At 56.3% G+C, this 20,441-nt stretch overlaps 1 protein-coding gene across 3 annotated transcripts in view; it reads left to right on the top strand.

Annotated features, from left to right (window-relative positions):
- Positions 1-20,441, top strand: part of CEP170B (centrosomal protein 170B) — a 68,158-nt gene that overhangs the window by 21,071 nt on the left and 26,646 nt on the right. For 2 of the 3 annotated variants that reach the window (XM_055287967.2, XM_063645445.1), the window contains one exon: positions 18,302-18,433. In XM_055287967.2, the coding sequence (XP_055143942.1) occupies positions 18,302-18,433 (132 nt within the window). Of the gene's footprint in view, positions 1-15,122; positions 15,349-18,301; positions 18,434-20,441 lie in introns of those variants that run through there. The other variant, XM_063645446.1, reaches the window with a different exon arrangement.

Here is a 20,441-nt window from a genome sequence, read left to right as displayed (position 1 = left end):
TAAGGTCTCCGTTTTTCCAAGTTTGGAAATCAGCTCAGAGCAGAGCCGGCAAAGGGGGGCTTTCACTGGTGCTCAGAGCTCACCTGCGAAGGAGGGGCCGCAGCCTCCGGGATGCAGCGCCCTGGCTGGCTGCCTACTGCTGGCTGGCCGGCCCCTCCCTTGCAGATTCCCCCTTACTCAGCCCCGCACAGGCTGAGGGCTTCACTAACCAGAACCATACAGTGTGACAAATGCACACTGGGGGGTTACGGAGGAAGAGCAGAGTTGGGGTCAGAAGGCATTTACCCTGAGGAAAAAGGGCACATGGCACGCAACCCATGCAGGGAAGGGAGAGGAATAGCATGTGCAAAAGCTCGGAGTCAAGAGTGGTGGCCTGGAGCTTAGTTAGAGTCAAAGGCGATGGTGGGAGGTGAGGGTCTGGTGCAGGTGGTTCTCCCAAGCTGGGCTAAGCTGTATGACTTGACCCTGAGGGGCATGCGGGCCAAGCTGTGTTTTGCGGGGAGGCAGGAGCCAGGACACAGATTGGGGGAAGGGGGTAAAGGAGTCTGGTCCCTGCTGCCGCCTGCTTACCTAGGACCTCAGGACTTGGGGAATGAGTGGCCATCCTTTGGAATGCTCTCAAGGGATCTCAGATAAGGGGAGGCAGTAGAGTGTTCTGGAGAAAGCAGGGCCCATCCTTCTCCACCCCACCACCCTCTCCCCATGTCCCTGGAGCTGGCTCCTCTCCCATAAGCCAGGCCTGGCCAGGCCCTGGTATCTCACCCTGCCAAAGAGCTGTGCAGTGGCAGTTCCACACCCTGTGCCCCTCCCCCACCCCACCCCACCCACAGTGAGGACCCCCTGGTGTTGGGGACACTCCGGGTCTGTGGGATTTCTCCAGAAGCAGACTCAGACAGGGATTGGCACCCACACTGAAAAGTTAACATAGTCTAAATGTGTGTGTCCCTCCCAAGTTCACGTGTGATGGTGGCATTAGGGGAAGGGCCTTTGGGAGGTGATTAGGTCATGGGAGCACAGCCCTCAGGAATGGCAACAGTACCTTTGTAAAAATGGCCCAAGAGAGATCCCTCATCCCTCTCACCATGTGAAGACGCAGTGAGAAGCCCCATCTATGGAGCAGGAAGCAGCCCTCCCCAGACACCGCTGGGGCCTTGATCTTCGACTCCCCAGACTCCAGAACAATGAGAATAAATTTCTGTTGTTTATAGGTTGTGCAGTCTGTGGTTTTTGTTATAGCAATGCCAGAAGGTGGTGGATGAGTAAGATGGGGACGGAGAGATAGCTATGGTAAGCAACTGGAGTATAACCTCCAGGGGAATTTTGGGAAAAATGTAAAACATGCAGAGCTAGGAGGAAGGGAGCTGGGGTATTTATACACCAACTCCTTCCAGCCTGTGGTTGAGAACTCTCCGAGGTGTCAAATCCCCACCTCCAGTCCTGAGCAGAACCAGAGAGGCCTTCCCTTCCCAGGATTTAGCCTCTAGGTGATGAGATGCTGCTGGTGGGTGACAGGCAGGACAGCTGAGGGAAGGGCCCCAGGAATCTGGCTACCAGCCAAGTCTGCTGTAGCGCATTTGTGCTCCGAAGCCCAATGCAGTCAACAGATGACTAATAACAGCCCAATGAGAGATTTGCCCTTTTTGGCCCAAAAATGTGATTGAGCTCTTTATTTTTCAGCGTTTTCCAGAAAGACAGAACCAGCGGGATATAAGAAAGGGGGTTTATTAGGGGAGCTGGCTCACAGGCTTACAGAGGTGAGGTCCTCTGACAGGTGGTCTGCAAGCTGGAGACCAGAGCATGGCTCAGTCCAACTTCCAGAGCCTCAGAACCAGGGAAGCCAGCCAGGTTCAGGGAAGCCAGCTCAGGCCCAAGAGCTCCCAAAAGGCCGCTAGTGCAAGTCCCAGAGTTCAAAAGCAGAAGAGCCTGGAGTCCAATGTACAAAAGCAGGAGAAGAAAAAGCACTCCTCTCCGAAAGGTAGAGAGGAACAGCAGAGAGAGAGTGAATCCCCTTCTTCTGCCCATTTGTTCCAGCTGGGCCTCCAGCCGATGGATGGTGTTCTGCCCACACTAAGAACGACCTGTCTTCCTCTCTCAGGCCACTGACTCACAAGTCCTCCCAGACACACCAAGATACAATGCTTCACCAGCCATCTAGGCATCCCTCAACCAAGCTCAGTTGACCCCTAAAATTAACCATCATAAGCTCCCTAGAGGGACAGGCTGGGGGAGGAGGACTCTTCAAGGTCTAGGTCTATGCAGAAGTTTCCCAGACCATTTGAGAACACAACACATGAAAACCAAACACGAAAATCAGGGCTCTACTCCAGCCTGAGAAACAGAGCGAGGCTGTGTCTCTTAAAAAAAAAAAGAAAAGAAAAAAAAGAAAGAAAGAAAAAAAAACAAAAAAAAACCCAGGGCCAGAAGTGGGGGCTCACACCTGTAATCTTAGCATTTTGGGAGGATCACTTGAGGTCAGGAGTTCAAGACCAGCCTGGCCAAAATGGCAAAACTCCATCTCTAATAAAAATACAAAAATTAGCCAGGTGTGGTGGTGGGTGCCTGTAATTCCAGCTACTCAGGAGGCTGAGGCATGAGAATCTCTTGAACTCAGGAGATGGAGGTTGCAGTGAGCTGAGATCTCACCCCACTGCACTCCAGCCTGGGTGACAGAGCAAGACTCTGTTTCAAAAAAAAAAAAAGAGGGCCAGGCGAGGTGGCTCACGCCTGTAATCCCAGCCCTTTGGGAGGCCGAGGTGGGCAGATCACGAGATCAGGAGATCGAGACCATCCTGGCTAACACGGTGGAACCCCGTCTCTACTAAAAATACAAAAAATTAGCCGGACATGGTGGTGGGTGCCTGTAGTCCCAGCTACTCGGGAGGCTGAGGTAGGAGAATGGCGTGAACCCAGGAGGCGGAGCTTGCGGTGAGCCGAGATGGTGCCACTGCACTCCAGCCTGGGAGACAGAGCAAGACTCTGGCTCAAAAAAAAAAAAAAAAAAAAAACTTGTGGTTTAAATATATTATATCTCTATTGGTATTTTGTCCATTTATTCTATCAGTTACTGAGAGAGATGTTTTAAAGTTTCCCACAGTACTTGTGGATTTGCTGCTACTTTTTTAGTTCTATCAGATTTTGTTTTCTATGTTTCAGGGCTGTGTTATTGCGTGTATACAGATTTATGATTGCTAGATCTTCCTATTCAATTGACCCTTTTATAATTGTGAAATGGTTTTATTGTCACTGCAACCTCTGCCTCCCGAGTTCAAGCGATTCTGCTGCCTCAGCTGCCCGAGTAGCTGGGACTACAGGTGTGTACCACCACGCCCAGCTAATGTTTTGTATTTTTAGTAGAGACAGAGTTTCAACATGTTGGCCAAGATGGTCTCAATCTCTTGACCTCCTCGTGATCTGCCTGCCTCAGCCTCCCAAAGTGCTGGGATTAGAGGCACAAGCCACAACGCCCGGCCAATATTATTAAATATCAAGTCAATGTTCACTTTTCCAATTGTTTTATAAATGTTTGTTTGAATCAGAACCCAAACAGTTTTGACACTTTGTGACTGGTTGATAAGTCAGGTCTTCTTTAATCTACACTTTTCTTATTCATCCTTTTTTCCCCTCTAGCAAAGGAAACCAGGCTGTTCCCCTGTAGCTCACCAGTCTGGATTTCGCCAGCTGTGCCCCCGCTACTGTTTAACATGTGTCCGTGCCTCTGTATTCCCTGTAAGCTGGTAGTTTGTATTGAGGAGTTGGACTCCATTTCTTAACGTCCAGTTACTGATAGCTTTCTTTCTTTTTTTTTTTTTTTTTTGAGATGGAGTCTCGCTGTGTCTGTCGTCCAGGCTGGAGTACACTGGCTCGATCTCGGCTCCCTGCAAGCTCTGCCTCCCGGGTTCACGTCATTCTCCTGCCTCAGCCTCCTGAGTAGCTGGGACCACAGGCGCCTGCCACCACACCCGGCTTTTTTTTTCTTGTATTTTTAGTGGAGACGGGGTTTCACCGTGTTAGCCAGGATGGTCTTGATCTCCTAACCTTGTGATCCGCCCGCCTCGGCCTCCCAAGGTGCTGGGATTACAGGTGTGAGCCACCGCGCCCGGCCTAAAAATCCAAGTTTTAGGCACCAGCTACTAGTGCAGTAGCCACGTGTAGTTAGAGCCTCTAGTTTTTTACAGTCTCGCTGTGTGGCCCAGGCTGGAGTGCAGTGGCACAGTCATACATAGTTCACTGCAGCCTTGAACCGCCTGGCTCAAGGGATCCCCCGACTCAGCCTCCAGAGTCGCTGGGACTGCAGCTGCATACCACCACATCCCACTAATTTTATTATTTTCTGTAGAGATGAGGTCTCACAGCCAGGTGTGGTGGCTCATGCCTGTAATCCCAGCACTTTGGGAGGCCAAGGCAGTTGGATCATTTGAAGTCAGGAGTCGATTGCGCCACTGCACTCCAGCCTGGGTGACAGAGTGAGATCCTGTCTCAAAAAAAAAAAAAAAAAAAAATTAAAAATGAGATGAGGTCTCGAGGTCTCACTATGTCGCCCAGGCTTGTCTCAAGCTCCTAGACTCAAGCGATCCTCCCACCTCGGCCTCCCTAAGTGCTGAGATTACAGGCATGAGCCACTGCGCCTGGCCTGTGCATGAGAAATTGAATAGGGGTGGGAAGGTTTATTTGGTTTCTAGCTTGCTGGAGTGTCACATTCCAAGGACCTTACCTGAAAGGCTGAGTGTTTTTACAGGGTCCCTTCTCCTTGATGCCTGGACTCCAATTCCTTTCTCCGTAACATCATCAGACAGCTAAAGCTTTAATTTCATGGGCTTTCAGCTGCCATTTTCTGCTTGACTTTGTAACCTCCTACCAAAAACAGCTTAGAGATTGGCAAATATCCTAAGGGGAAAAGAGGCACAGAAGATTGAATGGTAGCTTCCAATGCCAATATTTGCCTCCCCAGGCCTGTGAGAAGCCCAGAAGCTCTGAGCTGCCACTTTCTGCTTGGTCTCTAAGTATATGCCAGGCTCATCTCAATGTGATTCCCTCTTCTCAGGTTCTCAGTCCCTCAAGTCCTGGCTGTCTCGGTTGCTCTCCAATGCTTCAAACAGCTGTTGGTGTTATTGCTGTTGTTTTGAGACGGAGTCTCGCTCTGTCACCCAGGCTGGAATGCAGTGGCGTAATCTCGGCTCAATGCAAGCTCCGCCTCCTGGGTTCACACCATTCTCCCACCTCAGCCTCCCAAGTAGCTGGGACTACAGGCACCTGCCACCACGCCTGGCTAATTTTTTGTATTTGTAGTAGAGACGGGGTTTCACCATGTTGGTCATGCTGCACTTGGGTCTCAGCTGGGATGAATAACTGGATGTGGACACAGTGCCAGGCAGGCAATTATCTTTATGGGCCTGGGCGCTCCTGTGGTTGTGGATAATTATCTTGGCAGTAAGGCTGGGTCCAGTAGTTGGGGTCTCAGAAGGGAAAGCAGGGAAGCCTGGGAGAGCAGCCAGGGAGAGGGGAGGCCTGAGGGGAGGGCCTGCCCGGGCCACTTTCCCTCTTTGAGTCCTGTTTCTGCCCCAGGTGCACAGGCTGAGAAAGACCAGTCCCACCAGGGCCTCTCCCTGGGGGCAACAGGGGCCCAGGCTACAGATGACTTCTGTCCTCCCCTGGGCTGGACAGGCCCGCACAGACCTGGGCCGTCACACAGAGGACACTTGTACAACGGGGGAGCAGGTCTGCTCCAGCACCTGCTCCTGGAGAAGCAGCGCTTGTCCTCACCTCCAGGAAGCCCCTGTTCCTGGCCACAGATGATCTCAGCTAACCTGTGGCTCCTGTTCACTTGCAGAGTTGCGCAAGGCCTAGACAGAAGAAGGCAGGAAGAGTGGGTGTCAGGGCCTGACTGTGGGGACCTGCATGTCTTTTGTGGCCTGTCATGGTGGGTCGCCAGCGGGAAGCCTCCTTCTCCCACTAGAGCAAATGCTCCAGTTCAGGGCTCTGCGGGTGGCTTGAAGCTTTCACTGCCCGAGACTAGCAGCTGAGCACAGAAACACAAATGCAAAGGGACATCAGGGGTCCCACGGTCTTTGCTCGCTGTGGAAAGCGGGGACGGGCGCTGATGCAGGCAAACTCCTACCATCTTCACCAGAGCCGTGGACCAAATCCTGCAGAGCATGGGTTCAACAGGCAGGTGGGAACCTGAACCCGTGTCCCTGAGGGTGGTCACAATCTCAGCCCCAAGTGGAGGCTGCTGAGTGCTGTGGCTGCAAAGCAGAGCGCTGGGACTGGGGGTCAGCTGTTGGGGGGAGGGAGGCCTCTGACCCGCCCTGCACCCCTGCTTTTTCCCTCCATCCTCTCACCCCCTGGGCCTCACCCTTGTTCCCAGAAGGGGGCACCTACACCTTCTGCCTCTAGCTCCAGGCACCCACTCCGGCCTGCCAGGCCCCAAAACCTTGGCATCCTTGTTCTTAAGCCCAAGGGACCTGCTAGGCACTCCCATGTCCCCCGACCCTCTCTCCCCTACACAGTACTGCGAATTTTGTAATTGTTAGTACAGCTAGTGTGCTCATTTAAAACCTTCTAACAGTACCAGGCTACAGTGGAAACAAAATCCCCTCCCCCGACACCCCAAATTCACACTCCTGCTGGGAGTTGTGGGAAGTGCCTGTCACCCAGCTCCTCCCCTCCCAGTCTCTCATGAAAACGTCTGACAGGTGAAAATACCATCTTCGGGCAGGGCCAATTTGCTCATCCCTGATTACGGTGGAGGTTCAGCATCTTGCAGTCAGCAGCCATTGGGGCTTCCTTTGTGCAGCGTGTCCGGCGGCCTGGCCCTTTCCTCCTTGATTGATAGTAGCCCTTTGTTGGGAGAATCGGCCCTTTGTTAACCACTGAGTTATCATGGGTTCTCCCCAGTTTGTTGCACATCCTTTGATTTTAAATATGTGGTCTAGGCAAAATGTTGCCATTTGTAATTTAATTAAATTTTTCAATAATGTTCTCTGTGGCTTCTGCTTTTCTGTCGTGCTCAGAAAAGCCTTCCAGATCCTGAGATCATTAAATAGTCTCCTGTGTTTTTTTCAAATTATTTTTGTAGTTTTGGGTGTTTGCACCATAAGGAATTTATTTCCGTGCGAAGAGTGGGATCAGGATCCAACATCACGTTTTTCCAGACACCAATGCCGCCCAGTTGTTCCACCACCCTTTATTATTATTTTATTTTTATTTTTTTTGAGACGGAGTTTCACTCGTTGCCCAGACTGGAGTACAACGGCACAATCTTGGCTCACTGCAATCTCTGCCTCCCGGGTTCAAGCGATTCTCCTGCCTCAGCCTCCCAAGTAGCTGGGATTACAGGTGTGCACCACCACATCCAGCTAATTTTGTACTTTTTTTTTTTTTTTTTTTTTAGTAGAGACAGAGTTTCACCATGCTGGCCAGGCCAGTCTCAAACTCTTGACCTCAGGTGATCCACCTGCCTCGGCCTCCAAAGTGCTGGCTATAGGCATGAGCCACCATGCCCGGCCATACCCTTTTTTAAATGATGTCCTTTTCCTCATGGATTTATTTATTTATTAATTTATTTATTTTTTGAGACAGAGTCTCGCTTTGTTGCTCAAGCTGGAGTGCAGTAGCACAATCTCAGCTCACTGCAACCTCTGCTTCCAGGTTCAAGTGATTCTCCCACCTCGGCCTCCTCGGTAGCTGGGATTACAGCCACCCACCACCATGCCCTGCTATTTTTTGTATTTTTAGTAGAGACAGGGTTTCACCATGTTAGTTAGGCTGGTCTCAAACTGCTGACCTCAGGTGATCCACCCGCCTCGGCCTCCCAAAGTGCTGAGATTACAGGCGTGAGCCACTGTGCCCAGCCCCTCGAGGATTTTAAATGCCCCATTAATCATATGCTAAATGATCACACAGACCTCCTCTGATGTGTGTGTCCAGTCAACTGCCCATAGCAAGATGTTCTATGATGGATTCTACTTTCTGGCAGGGCTAAAGCCGCCTTTTTTATTTTTCAGAATTTTATGGGCTTTTCATTCTTTTTTATTGTAGTAAAATATATGTAACATAAAACTACTATGTTAGCCATTTTTAAGTGAACAGTTGAGTGACATCAAGTGCATTCACATTATTGTACAACCATCACCATCCTCCATTTCCACCGTCCATCTCCACTGTCCACTATCACCATTTATCCCCACCCTCCATCACCACCCACCATCTCCACCCTCCATCTCCACCATCCATCACCACCCTCCATCACCACCTTCCATCTCCACTCTTCATCCACCCTCCATCTCCATCCTCCATCACCACCCCCCATTTCCACCCTCCATCTCCACTGTCCATTGCCACCATTCATCTCCACCATCCATCACCACTCTCCATCACCACCCTCCATCTCCATCCTCCATCACCACCCACCATTTCCACCCACCATCTCCACCGTCCATCGCCACCATTCATCTCTGCCGTCCATCTCCACCCTCCATCACCATCCACCATCTCCACCCTTCATCACCACCCACCATTTCCACCCTCCATCTCCACCATCCATCACCACCCTCCATCATCACCCTCCATCTCCACCGTCCATCACCACCCACTATTTTTACCCTCCATCACCACTGTCCATCACCACCATCCATCACCACCCTCCATCTCCAACCTCCTTCACCACCCTCCATCACCACCCACCATCTCCACCCTCCATCTCCACCGTCCATCACCACCATCCATCTCTGCTGTCCATCTCCACCGTCCATCACTACCCTCCACCCTCCATCACCACCCTCCATCTCCACCCTCCATCACCACCCTCCATCTCCACCCTCCAACTCCACTGTCCATGTCCACCATCCATCACCACCCTCTATCTCTACTGTGTCCATCACCACCCTCTATCTCCACTGTCCATCACCACCCTCTATCTCCACTGTCCATCACCACCCTCTGTCTCCACTGTCCATCTATCTCCACTGTCCATCACCACCCTCTATCTCCACTGTCCATCACCACCCTCTATCTCCACTGTCCATCACCACCCTCTGTCTCCACTGTCCATCACCACCCTCTGTCTCCACTGTCCATCTATCTCCACTGTCCATCACCACCCTCTATCTCTACTGTGTCCATCACCACCCTCTATCTCCACTGTCCATCACCACCCTCTGTCTCCACTGTCCATCTATCTCCACTGTCCATCACCACCCTCTATCTCTACTGTGTCCATCACCACCCTCTATCTCCACTGTCCATCACCACCCTCTGTCTCCACTGTCCATCTATCTCCACTGTCCATCACCACCCTCTATCTCTACTGTGTCCATCACCACCCTCTATCTCCACTGTCCATCACCACCCTCTATCCCCACTGTCCATCACTACCCTCTATCCCCACTGTCCATCACCACCCTCTATCTCCACTGTCCATCACCACCCTCTGTCTCCACTGTCCATCTATCTCCACTGTCCATCACCACCCTCTATCTCCACTGTCCATCACCACCCTCTGTCTCCACTGTCCATCTATCTCCACTGTCCATCACTACCCTCTATCCCCACTGTCCATCACCACCCTCTATCTCCACTGTCCATCACCACCCTCTGTCTCCACTGTCCATCTATCTCCACTGTCCATCACCACCCTCTATCTCCACTGTCCATCACCACCCTCTATCTCCACTGTCCATCACTACCCTCTATCCCCACTGTCCATCACCACCCTCTATCTCCACTGTCCATCACCACCCTCTATCTCCACTGTCCATCACCACCCTCTGTCTCCACTGTCCATCTATCTCCACTGTCCATCACCACCCTCTATCTCCACTGTCCATCACTACCCTCTATCCCCACTGTCCATCACCACCCTCTATCTCCACTGTCCATCACCACCCTCTATCTCCACTGTCCATCACCACCCTCTGTCTCCACTGTCCATCTATCTCCACTGTCCATCACCACCCTCTATCTCCACTGTCCATCACTACCCTCTATCCCCACTGTCCATCACCACCCTCTATCTCCACTGTCCATCACCACCCTCTATCTCCACTGTCCATCACCACCCTCTGTCTCCACTGTCCATCTATCTCCACTGTCCATCACCACCCTCTATCTCCACTGTCCATCACCACCCTCTATCTCCACTGTCCATCACCACCCTCTATCTCCACTGTCCATCACCACCCTCTGTCTCCACTGTCCATCTATCTCCACTGTCCATCACCACCCTCTATCTCTACTGTGTCCATCACCACCCTCTATCTCCACTGTCCATCACCACCCTCTGTCTCCACTGTCCATCTATCTCCACTGTCCATCACCACCCTCTATCTCTACTGTGTCCATCACCACCCTCTATCTCCACTGTCCATCACCACCCTCTATCCCCACTGTCCATCACTACCCTCTATCCCCACTGTCCATCACCACCCTCTATCTCCACTGTCCATCACCACCCTCTATCTCCACTGTCCATCACCACCCTCTGTCTCCACTGTCCATCACCACCCTCTATCTCCACTGTCCATCACCACCCTCTATCCCCACTGTCCATCACCACCCTCTATCTCCACTGTCCATCACCACCCTCTATCTCCACTGTCCATCACCACCCTCTGTCTCCACTGTCCATCACCACCCTCTATCTCCACTGTCCATCACCACCCTCTATCTCCACTGTCCATCTATCTCCACTGTCCATCACCACCCTCTATCTCCACTGTCCATCACCACCCTCTATCTCCACTGTCCATCACCACCCTCTGTCTCCACTGTCCATCTATCTCCACTGTCCATCACCACCCTCTATCTCCACTGTCCATCACTACCCTCTATCCCCACTGTCCATCACCACCCTCTATCTCCACTGTCCATCACCACCCTCTATCTCCACTGTCCATCACCACCCTCTGTCTCCACTGTCCATCTATCTCCACTGTCCATCACCACCCTCTATCTCCACTGTCCATCACTACCCTCTATCCCCACTGTCCATCACCACCCTCTATCTCCACTGTCCATCACCACCCTCTATCTCCACTGTCCATCACCACCCTCTGTCTCCACTGTCCATCTATCTCCACTGTCCATCACCACCCTCTATCTCCACTGTCCATCACTACCCTCTATCCCCACTGTCCATCACCACCCTCTATCTCCACTGTCCATCACCACCCTCTATCTCCACTGTCCATCACCACCCTCTATCTCCACTGTCCATCACTACCCTCTATCCCCACTGTCCATCACCACCCTCTATCTCCACTGTCCATCACCACCCTCTATCTCCACTGTCCATCACCACCCTCTATCTCCACTGTCCATCACCACCCTCTATCTCCACTGTCCATCACCACCCTCTATCCCCACTGTCCATCACCACCCTCTATCTCCACTGTCCATCACCACCCTCTATCTCCACTGTCCATCACCACCCTCTATCTCCACTGTCCATCACCACCCTCTATCTCCACTGTCCATCACCACCCTCTATCTCCACTGTCCATCACCACCCTCTATCTCCACTGTCCATCACCACCCTCTATCTCCACTGTCCATCACCACCCTCTATCTCCACTGTCCATCACCACCCTCTATCTCCACTGTCCATCACCACCCTCTATCTCCACTGTCCATCACCACCCTCTATCTCCACTGTCCATCACCACCCTCTATCTCCACTGTCCGTCACCACCCTCTATCTCCACTGTCCATCACCACCCTCTATCTCCACTGTCCATCTATCTCCACTGTCCATCACCACCCTCTATCTCCACTGTCCATCACCACCCTCTATCTCCACTGTCCATCACCACCCTCTGTCTCCACTGTCCATCACCACCCTCTATCTCCACTGTCCATCACCACCCTCTATCTCCACTGTCCATCTATCCCCACTGTCCATCACCACCCTCTATCTCCACTGTCCATCACCACCCTCTATCCCCACTGTCCATCACTACCCTCTATCCCCACTGTCCATCACCACCCTCTATCTCCACTGTCCATCACCACCCTCTATCTCCACTGTCCATCACCACCCTCTATCTCCACTGTCCATCACCACCCTCTATCCCCACTGTCCATCACCACCCTCTGTCTCCACTGTCCATCTATCTCCACTGTCCATCACCACCCTCTATCTCCACTGTCCATCACCACCCTCTATCCCCACTGTCCATCACTACCCTCTATCTCCACCGTCCATCACCACCATCCATCTCTGCTGTCCATCTCCACCGTCCATCACTACCCTCCACCCTCCATCTCCACCCTCCATCACCACCATCCATCTCCACCCTCCAACTCCACTGTCCATGTCCACTGTCCATCACCACCCTCTATCTCCACTGTCCACGTTTGCTGTCCACATCCAACATCCATCTATAACATCCATGTCCACTGCCCATCTCCAATGTCCATCACCACCACCCATCACCACCATCCATCTCCAGAACTTTTACCTCTTCCCAAATTTCAGGTCTGTATTCATTAAACAGTCACTCCCCATGCTCCTCCTGTCAGCTACTATCTCTACGGAAGTGACTGCTCTAGGGGCCTCACTAAGTGGGACTGTGTGGTGCGTGTTCTTCTGTGACTGGCTTGTTTCACTCAGCATAGTGTGCTCAGGGTCCATCCTTGTTGCAGCCAGTACTGGAATTTCTTTCCTTTTCAAGACTGAATACTATTCCATTTTGTGTGTGTGGATCTCAGTGCAGCAGGGCTCTGATACCCCCTCCTCACCAAGACTCGTGTTGCTTTGCCAGGACTGCATCTGCCCAGTCCCAGCGGGTGGGAGGTGGGATCTCACTGTGGTTTTGCTTTCGTTTCCTGGAGGATGCTGGACATTTCCCATGTGCTTGTTGGCCACTGTGTGTCTTCTATGGAGACGTGTCTATTCATTCTCCTGGCACCTTTAGTTTCTTAAGGGCTTTGGAATGGTCATGTAGCTACTTTTAGTGGGGATCATTCGATATGTGGATCAATTTGGGGGCATTGGGGCCTCACTCCTTCTTAGTTTTCCTTTCCTGGTCTCCTCTGTGGGTTCCTGGCTTAGTTTGAGTTGTCCTCTCTACCCCTCCAATTCCCTACCCCCACTCCGTGGCTCCAAGCATTGCCCACATTTGCCCCCCAGCTCTGTCCTGGGCTCCCAAATGCCACGGGACAACTGGCCAGAGTGTGCTCAGGTCTCTCCACCTCTCAGCTGCGGACCTCCACAGCTGCAGCTGCTCTCCTGGCCTAGCTTCCCAGCCAAGTGACAGCCACGTGCACTGACCAGTGCAGGCAGAGCACTGGGCACCAGCCTTGCCTCCCCCTCCCCGTCGAGAAAGTCAAGGGTCCTGGCAAAAGAAAAGCACAAATAGAGAAAATGACTTTTGTGAAGGGTCATTTACCAAGGTGTGAACAAGGAGCAGGCCAAGCCAAGGGGGTAGAGAAGCCCCGGGTAGGGCAGGAAAGGATGGGCAGGGCTGGGGCCTCAGAGGGACAGGTCTGGCTCCAGCTGGGAGGAAGCCTGGAAAATTCCTAAGCTCACCTGGAAGCAGGTGTGGTGGGGCTGGAGAAGCAGACCCAGAACATCCAGTCCCTCCCTGCCACCTACCCACCCACCCAATTGGGCAGCCAGTTCGTGCCCACTCTTCCTCCCAAATTTCCTTCTCTCTCCTCCCTCTGCTTCCACCTCCCCCAGCCCAGGGCCTGTGGTCCGATGCCTGGTTGCTCCCTCCAGGCACGTTTTGCCATCCACTCAGTTTGACACCCGGAGCTGTCTCTTTCAAACCCGCATCGGAACAGATCTCAGCCAGCATCAACTCACATTATCCTTGGGAAGAAATACAGGCACCCGGATCACCTGGCTGCAGGTCCCTCCCCTGGCCTCCCTCCTCCCCAACCTTGCAATCCAAGCTCCTGCCGGAGGGTCTTTCCTGGGAGCCAACCCGGAGTGCTCACTGCCCTGCTCTCTCGCCAGGCAAGTGAGTTTCCACCAGGTGCTTGGGGTGGGGCTCCCGCCATACTCAAGGGCGCCTCTGACTCCCTCTGAACTCGCAATCCCGCCCCAGGATCCGGCACAAGGGCTCTGCTGGGGCTGAGATCCGTGAAGGCAGATGCGGAGAGGCGCCGCTGGATTGCGAGCAGGCCCAGGTGCGGGGCCAGGTGGGCGTTGTCGCAGCCGGGAATGCCCAGCCGCTCCAGCTGCCCACAGGACAAAGCCCAGAGTTCCCCGGCCGGGCGCACGCCTTCCACATTCTCCCTCACCTCCACGCCTCGCTCACTGCGTTCCCCAACACCTGGAATGCAGCAATGCCCTCCGGGCACGCTGCCCCGCCCCCACGTCGATCCCTTCCCCCAGCTTGGCTCCAGGGACACCGGATACGCCTATGGTAGCACCCGGCAAGGAGCGAGCAGTCCGCGGGAACTTACCCTAGGAACCCCGAGCGCCTCCGTAGTTCCCAGCCCCACCCCGACCCCTAGGCCAGGTCAGGTCCACTGTGGGCGTCCAGGTAAGACGGCGTCGATGCCCACCACCCTCGCCCCCAGCTCAGCCCAGAGCGCCCGGGGTCGGAGGTGGCGCTGTCGGACATACGCCCAGTCTGGCCAGGCTCGGGAGGGAAAATCCGGGCGCGGCCTCTGGAACTCACCCTGACTCCTTCACCGTCCGCTCCTCTTTTCGGCTACCGGGGTCAAAGGTTGGGGACTCGGGGCGCGGCTGGAGCCTACAGCTCCTGGAGCGTAGTTAAGCGTTAACCCGCTGGCCCTGGGCCAGGGCGCAGGGCTGCTGTGGGCACCCGGTTCCGCCCGTCGAGCTGGGGCCGGACCGGGAGGCTAAGCGGGAGGCGGGGCCGAGACGGGAGGGCCTGGGGTCTGCGCCGGGTGCGAGATGAGCCGGGGAGGCCAGCGGGGCCTGGGCGGTGGGGGCAGGTGGGCCTGAGTCAGGGGCGGGGTGGGGGCCCGCCAAGCCTCTGCCGACCGGACCACGCACCGCGCTGCCGGGGCGCGATCACCTGGCGGCCGCGGACCCGCCCTAACCTGGTTTCCGGCGGGGCGGGGCGGGGCGCGGCTCGGCCAGACGGGGGTGGGGCGGGCGGGGGCGTGCCCGGGGCGGGGCGTTTCGGGGGCGGGGCTGGGCCTCCCGCAGACGTCAGGGACCCGCGCGCGAGGCCGCCGGCGGCCGCTCTGCCGTGGGCTCGGCCCGGGCTGCCACGAGCGTGCGGGCCTCGCCGGGCATGTCCTAGGCGGCGGCCCCGCCCAGCGCTCGGCCGGGCGGGCGGGAGGGCCGGGACCGAGCCGGGCCGAGCTGGGGAACAAGCCGGGGACCAAGCCGGGGACTAAGGCGAGCCGGAGACCGAGCCCGAATCGCAGGTAGGACGCGCCGGCTCAGCGCTGGCCGCGGCCCGGGCCTCCCATCGCCCGCACCTGCACGGCTGTGGGGCCTCACGGGGCGCGGGGTCCCGGCCGAGGCCGGACAAAGGCGCGGGGATTGGGGGCCGCCCGGCACACCTGGTCAGGCGGGTCCCCGCCGCCGCGGAGGCGGCCCTGATCTGCGCCAGGCCGGGAGGAGCCGCCCCACGCGCGTCTACGCGGCCCGGCCGGGTCCGTGTCTACGCGGCCTGCGGAGGGGGCGGCAAGCCTGGGCGCCCGGGTCCTCGCCCGGGCACCGGCTCGGCCATGGCCGCCCCCGGAGAGCGCTGATTCAGAAGGCGCCGCTCCCTCCCCCGCCGGGCCCGGCCGCCTCCCTCCTGGCCTGGTCTCTCCTCCCGCGGTCCCTCCCTCCGTCTTCTTCCTCCTCCCCTCTCTCCTCATTTCCCTTCGCCGCCGTCTCCCCGCTGTCCCTGCCTCTCCCGGCCTGTGCGCTCCTTCCACCGCCGGCCTGCCCCGCCCGGCTCGCTGCCCTTCCCTGCCCCTGGGCCTAGCCACCTTTCCCCGCCTCACCTCTGACTGTGGCCCTTCTGGCCGGGGCGGCTGAGGGGGCAAGTTTGGGGCGTTTATTATTCTTCCTCCTAGCAACGATGGCCAGCCCAGCCCCGAGGCAGCCGAAGGCCGTTTTAGAGCATCGCGGGCTCCCAGGCCTTTTCACGGTGGGCGGCCGGGGTAGCGGGTGGCCTGGCTGTGGCACAGTGGCATCACCAGGCTCTGGGGCTCGGCTTCACTTTGCCTTAAACAGGGACCGTGGACTTCTCAGGGCGGGCCGCGGCAGGTGATGGCAGAGTGTGAGGCCTAGGAGGGCTGGCTGGGGGCCGGAGGTGCAATGGTGGGGTAGGCCCTGCGCGATAGAGCACCCTGTGGTCTCCCCCAGCAACCCTGAGGAGGGTGGGGCTGTAGAGGCCTCCTGGAGGCTTTGCTGTCTGGGGCTGCAGGGGCATCGAAGTCCCAGTCCCTTGGCCTCCAGTGCCTGTCTGTCTGGCTGGAGCCTGGGTGCCTGGCTTAGGAAGGGCAGGGCCCCCAGAGTGAGAGGGTCCTGGCTGCCTGGAGCTGCCTTCTCCTGGTGAGGATTTTTCTACATCTTCCCACTTCCCTGCCCAAGGTGAGGGTTTACCATGGGGCACGTGGTCAGCTGGGCATTCATGCTAGCTGGAGCTGGGTGTTGGTTTTTCCTGCTGCCTACCGAAGGGAGCTGAGATCTGGTGAGGAGCCTCAAAGCTGAAGACCTTGGGCGTGGGCACTGGGCAAAGTAGGGACAGGAGCCACCCACTCCTCTGCCTGGCACCCTCATGTGGTGTGGCCCTGCCGTTAGGACGCACCAGCCCGGCAGCCTCCCCTTCTCCTCTGCTCCACTGGGCCCCAGCTGCTGTCATCCCTGTCCTGGGTTATTGTCCTCACTTCTTGACTGGCCTCCTGAGTCACAGCCCCATGTCCACTCAGGAGCTCTGGGGCCTGCCTCACAGGTATGTGACTTGGAGACCCCCACAGAGCCCTTGCTTGGACCCCGCACGTGGCATCTTGCTCAGCTCTCCTTCTCACTTTTTGAATAAGGGTACCGCATTTTCTTTTTGTGCTGGGCCCTGCAGTGATGGAGCCAGTGCTGGGCCCTTTAGGGACTTCATCCTCTTCCAGGACTGGCCACAGGACTCCCAGGGGTGTGTGAGGCCCTCCATCCCTCTGCCCTGTCCCTCTGCCCTGGTGGCACCGGCTGTTCCCTCTGCCTGGAATGCAGTCCCACAAGCGTTCATGGGCTCACTTCCACCCCTGTCCTGCTGAGCCCGGAGGCTGCCTCCCAGTGAGCCCCTGTCCCCGCCCTGCCTCTGCGTTCCCTGTATCCCTCTTTGCACCTTCTCATAAGCCATTTCTGTTCTCTGTGCCTGCCCCCTGCTGAAAGGAGCCCCAGGATTCTGAGACTCTGTGTCTTGGTCGCAGCTGGCTTCGCCCAGGCTGCCTAGCCCATAGCAGCACTCAGATGTACTGGGCAGTGGGGTGGAGTGCCCAGGACATGTGTGCTGGCATGCTCCGGGCGTGCAGGGTGCACGCTGGCTGGGTATAGGGCTGCCCAGGGTTGGGTCTTGGGGTGACAGCCCTGGCCATTACTCAGGCTGTCCCCCTGTTACCCCCCAGGCTGCCACGGGGCTCCCTGCCTGTCTACACCAGCCCCTGACCACACCAGCCCCTCAGACCACCCCCTCTTTGTTGATGTCACTGGGACTATGGGCACCAAAGCCTCACTTCCCTCTTGGGCACTGAAGGGGCTGCCTGATGCTGTCCTTGCACCGTGCCCACCAAAGGACATTTGGCCTCCTCTCGGTGGTGGACATATTGATGACTCAGGGCCCCTGTCTCCAGCTCTGTTCCTGCTGCCCCTCACCCCAGGCCCTGCCTGGGGCTCAGTCTCAGAGTGTCCTGCTGTGGGGAGTGGGTCCTCTGGTTCAGTGTATGTCCTGGGGTGGGTCTGGTGCTGTGGACCTGGCATCGTGGGGACCCCGATGGGCCATGCTGGGTCCTACATGAGCTGCTCCTGGTGGGTCACATGGATGTGGGGTCACTTACAGGCAATGCAGCCAGTGTCCCCGTGAACTTCAACCCCTGACACCTGGAAGATAGAGGAGATTAGGTGTGCTGGGGCCTGGAGGATAAGGGAGAACCAGGCAGCCTTTGCCAGGGATGGACGTGATGGGAAAGGCTGGTCACGAGGGCAAAGGCCTGGCAGTGGGACTCAGGGGACCATACCCAGGGAGGGCGGGTGGCCTGATGAGGCTGGAGCCCAGCTTCTCCGGAAGCTGCCAGCTTCCCTTAGAGGGACAGGATCTGGGCTGGGCCTTGGATGTGTCCAGGGGGCTAAGGCCCAGGCCAGGGAGCCCCACTCTAACAATCCCCTCTTCCCCAGGGCCAGACGGGCTCAGCCTGCACCAAGATGAGTGCCACGTCCTGGTTCCTGGTGAGCAGCAGCGGCGCCCGCCACCGGCTCCCTCGCGAGCTCATCTTCGTGGGGCGTGAGGAGTGTGAGCTAATGCTACAGGTTCGCAGGGGGCGCTTGGGGCCAGGAGGGTAGGGGGTGGACAGTCCCTCCCTCTGGAGGCCAGGAAGGTGCCCGCCCCACTTGCTGCAGGCCACCCTGGCGAGGAGGCCGCCATGAAGCCCAGGCTGGGCCTCTTAACTTGGGTCCTGGATGCACCAATGGCTCTGGGGCTCCCGTGGGTGCGTGCAGGGGTGTGTGTGTGCTCACAGGCTGGGGTCCCTGCCCCATGCATATCCCTATCTCTGACAGGAGGGGGCTTAGGCTTTTGTCAGGTTCTCAAAGTTGTTGGGGTCCCTAGAAGCGTGAGTTGGCATCCTTGTGCAGAGAGGGAGCTAAGGCTGGGCTTTGGAAGGTCCTGGAAAGCCGGTCTGTCCATACTCTTGTTGTCTGGGGGCCCCGCCTACGCTGTGAGTGCTGCCTCAGTGGGGGTCCCAGTGTCTTGGTCCCAGCTGCACCCTGCTGAAGGCTAGTGCCTTTTGGTGGCCTCCAGGCATGAGGGGCTCTTCTCAGGGCATGAGAGCCTGCCGAGCACAGGCACTGACAGTCGGAAGTTTCTCTGGCCCTGGTTTGAGGTCTGAGTTTGGCCTTGTGGGGCTTGTGATCTGGCTGTTTGAGAACAAAGAGCAGGGGTGGTGAGATAACCCCATAGGCCCATCCTGGCCTGATGTCCTTCCTCTACCTCGTGTGCCTGTGAACGAGTTGGGCTCCCTGTCCTGGCTCATCCCCCAGCGTGGTACATGGGCCCCTGACCCAGGTGGATGGCACTGTCCAGTCTAGCCAAGGGGCCTGCAGGTGCAGGGAGCTGCCCTGCCCACTCAGACATTGCCTCCTGGATGCAACGTGCTGCTGCTGCACATGCCCGGGCCGTGCTAGGCTCTGACAAGATGGGCAGGCCTCAGGCTGTGGTGAGGGGTCCTGGCCATGCGCACATTCCCTGGGGCAGACAGTGTTTGTCTGCCTCTACCCAGGGCAGCCCCACCTGATATTGCTGCATGTATCCTGCTGTGGTGGGAAGGTTTGTGTCCCCTGCAATTCGGAGGTTGAAGCTTCATTTCCAGCATGGTAGCTTCAAGAGATGGGGACTTTGGGAGGTGAGCAGGGCATGAGGCTTTGCCCTTGGGAATGGGATCAGGGACCTTAAAAAGAGGCCAGAGGAAGCTGGCTCACCCCTTCTGCTCAGTGGGGACGCAGCATTCAAGATACCATCCTTGAAGCAGGGACAGGGCCCTCTCCAGACACCAAATCAGCCGGCGCCTAGATCTCGGGCTTCCAGACTCCAGAACTGTGAGCAATACATTTGTGTCATTTCCACATTACTCAGGAATTTTGTTACAGCAGCTGGGATGGACTAAGTCCAGACATCCCAGCTTCTCCCCAGGCGTCCTCTGATCCTCTTGAGTCTGGACCCAGCAGGTCTCACACCTTGTGTTTGGTTGTTCCGGCTCTGAAGTTCTTTAATCTGGAACATTCTCTTCCTTTGTTCTCTTTTCTTTATGCCTCTGGTAGCTGGAGAGAGTCGGTGGCTGGGGGCAGGAGTTGGCAAATGTTTTCTACAAAGAGCCTGGTAAAGATTTTAGGTTTTGCGGACCATGAAATATCCATTGCAGCCCAGGCCTGTGGCCGTGGCGAGGGGCAGCCAGGGAGCGAGCGTGGGCGGCCAAGGCGGGCACGGCAGCACCTGCACTTCATTTATGGTTGTTGAAGTATCAATTTCCCATAATTTTCATGTGTCATGAAATAGCTTTTGATGATTTTCAATCATATAAAAATGTAAAGATTATTCTTAGTTCTCAAGCCATCCAAAGACAGGGGCAGGCCGTAGGCCACGCCCCACATACCCCACTGTCTCATATGGGCCACAGCTGTATTTGGCGGGTTGCTCCCATGGTCCGCATGTAGGGTTGGCATCAGTGATGGCTGCGCTGCTCTACCTAGGGTGGCCAGGAGGGCTTCTCAGAGGAGGCGGCACTTTGGAGCCTCTGGAAGAAGCCAGAGCCAGCCTGCAGGC

This window comes from Symphalangus syndactylus, chromosome 8 (assembly GCF_028878055.3).
Source record: "Symphalangus syndactylus isolate Jambi chromosome 8, NHGRI_mSymSyn1-v2.1_pri, whole genome shotgun sequence".
NCBI lineage: Eukaryota > Metazoa > Chordata > Mammalia > Primates > Hylobatidae > Symphalangus > Symphalangus syndactylus.
This window is presented reverse-complemented; position numbering and strand designations above follow the sequence as displayed.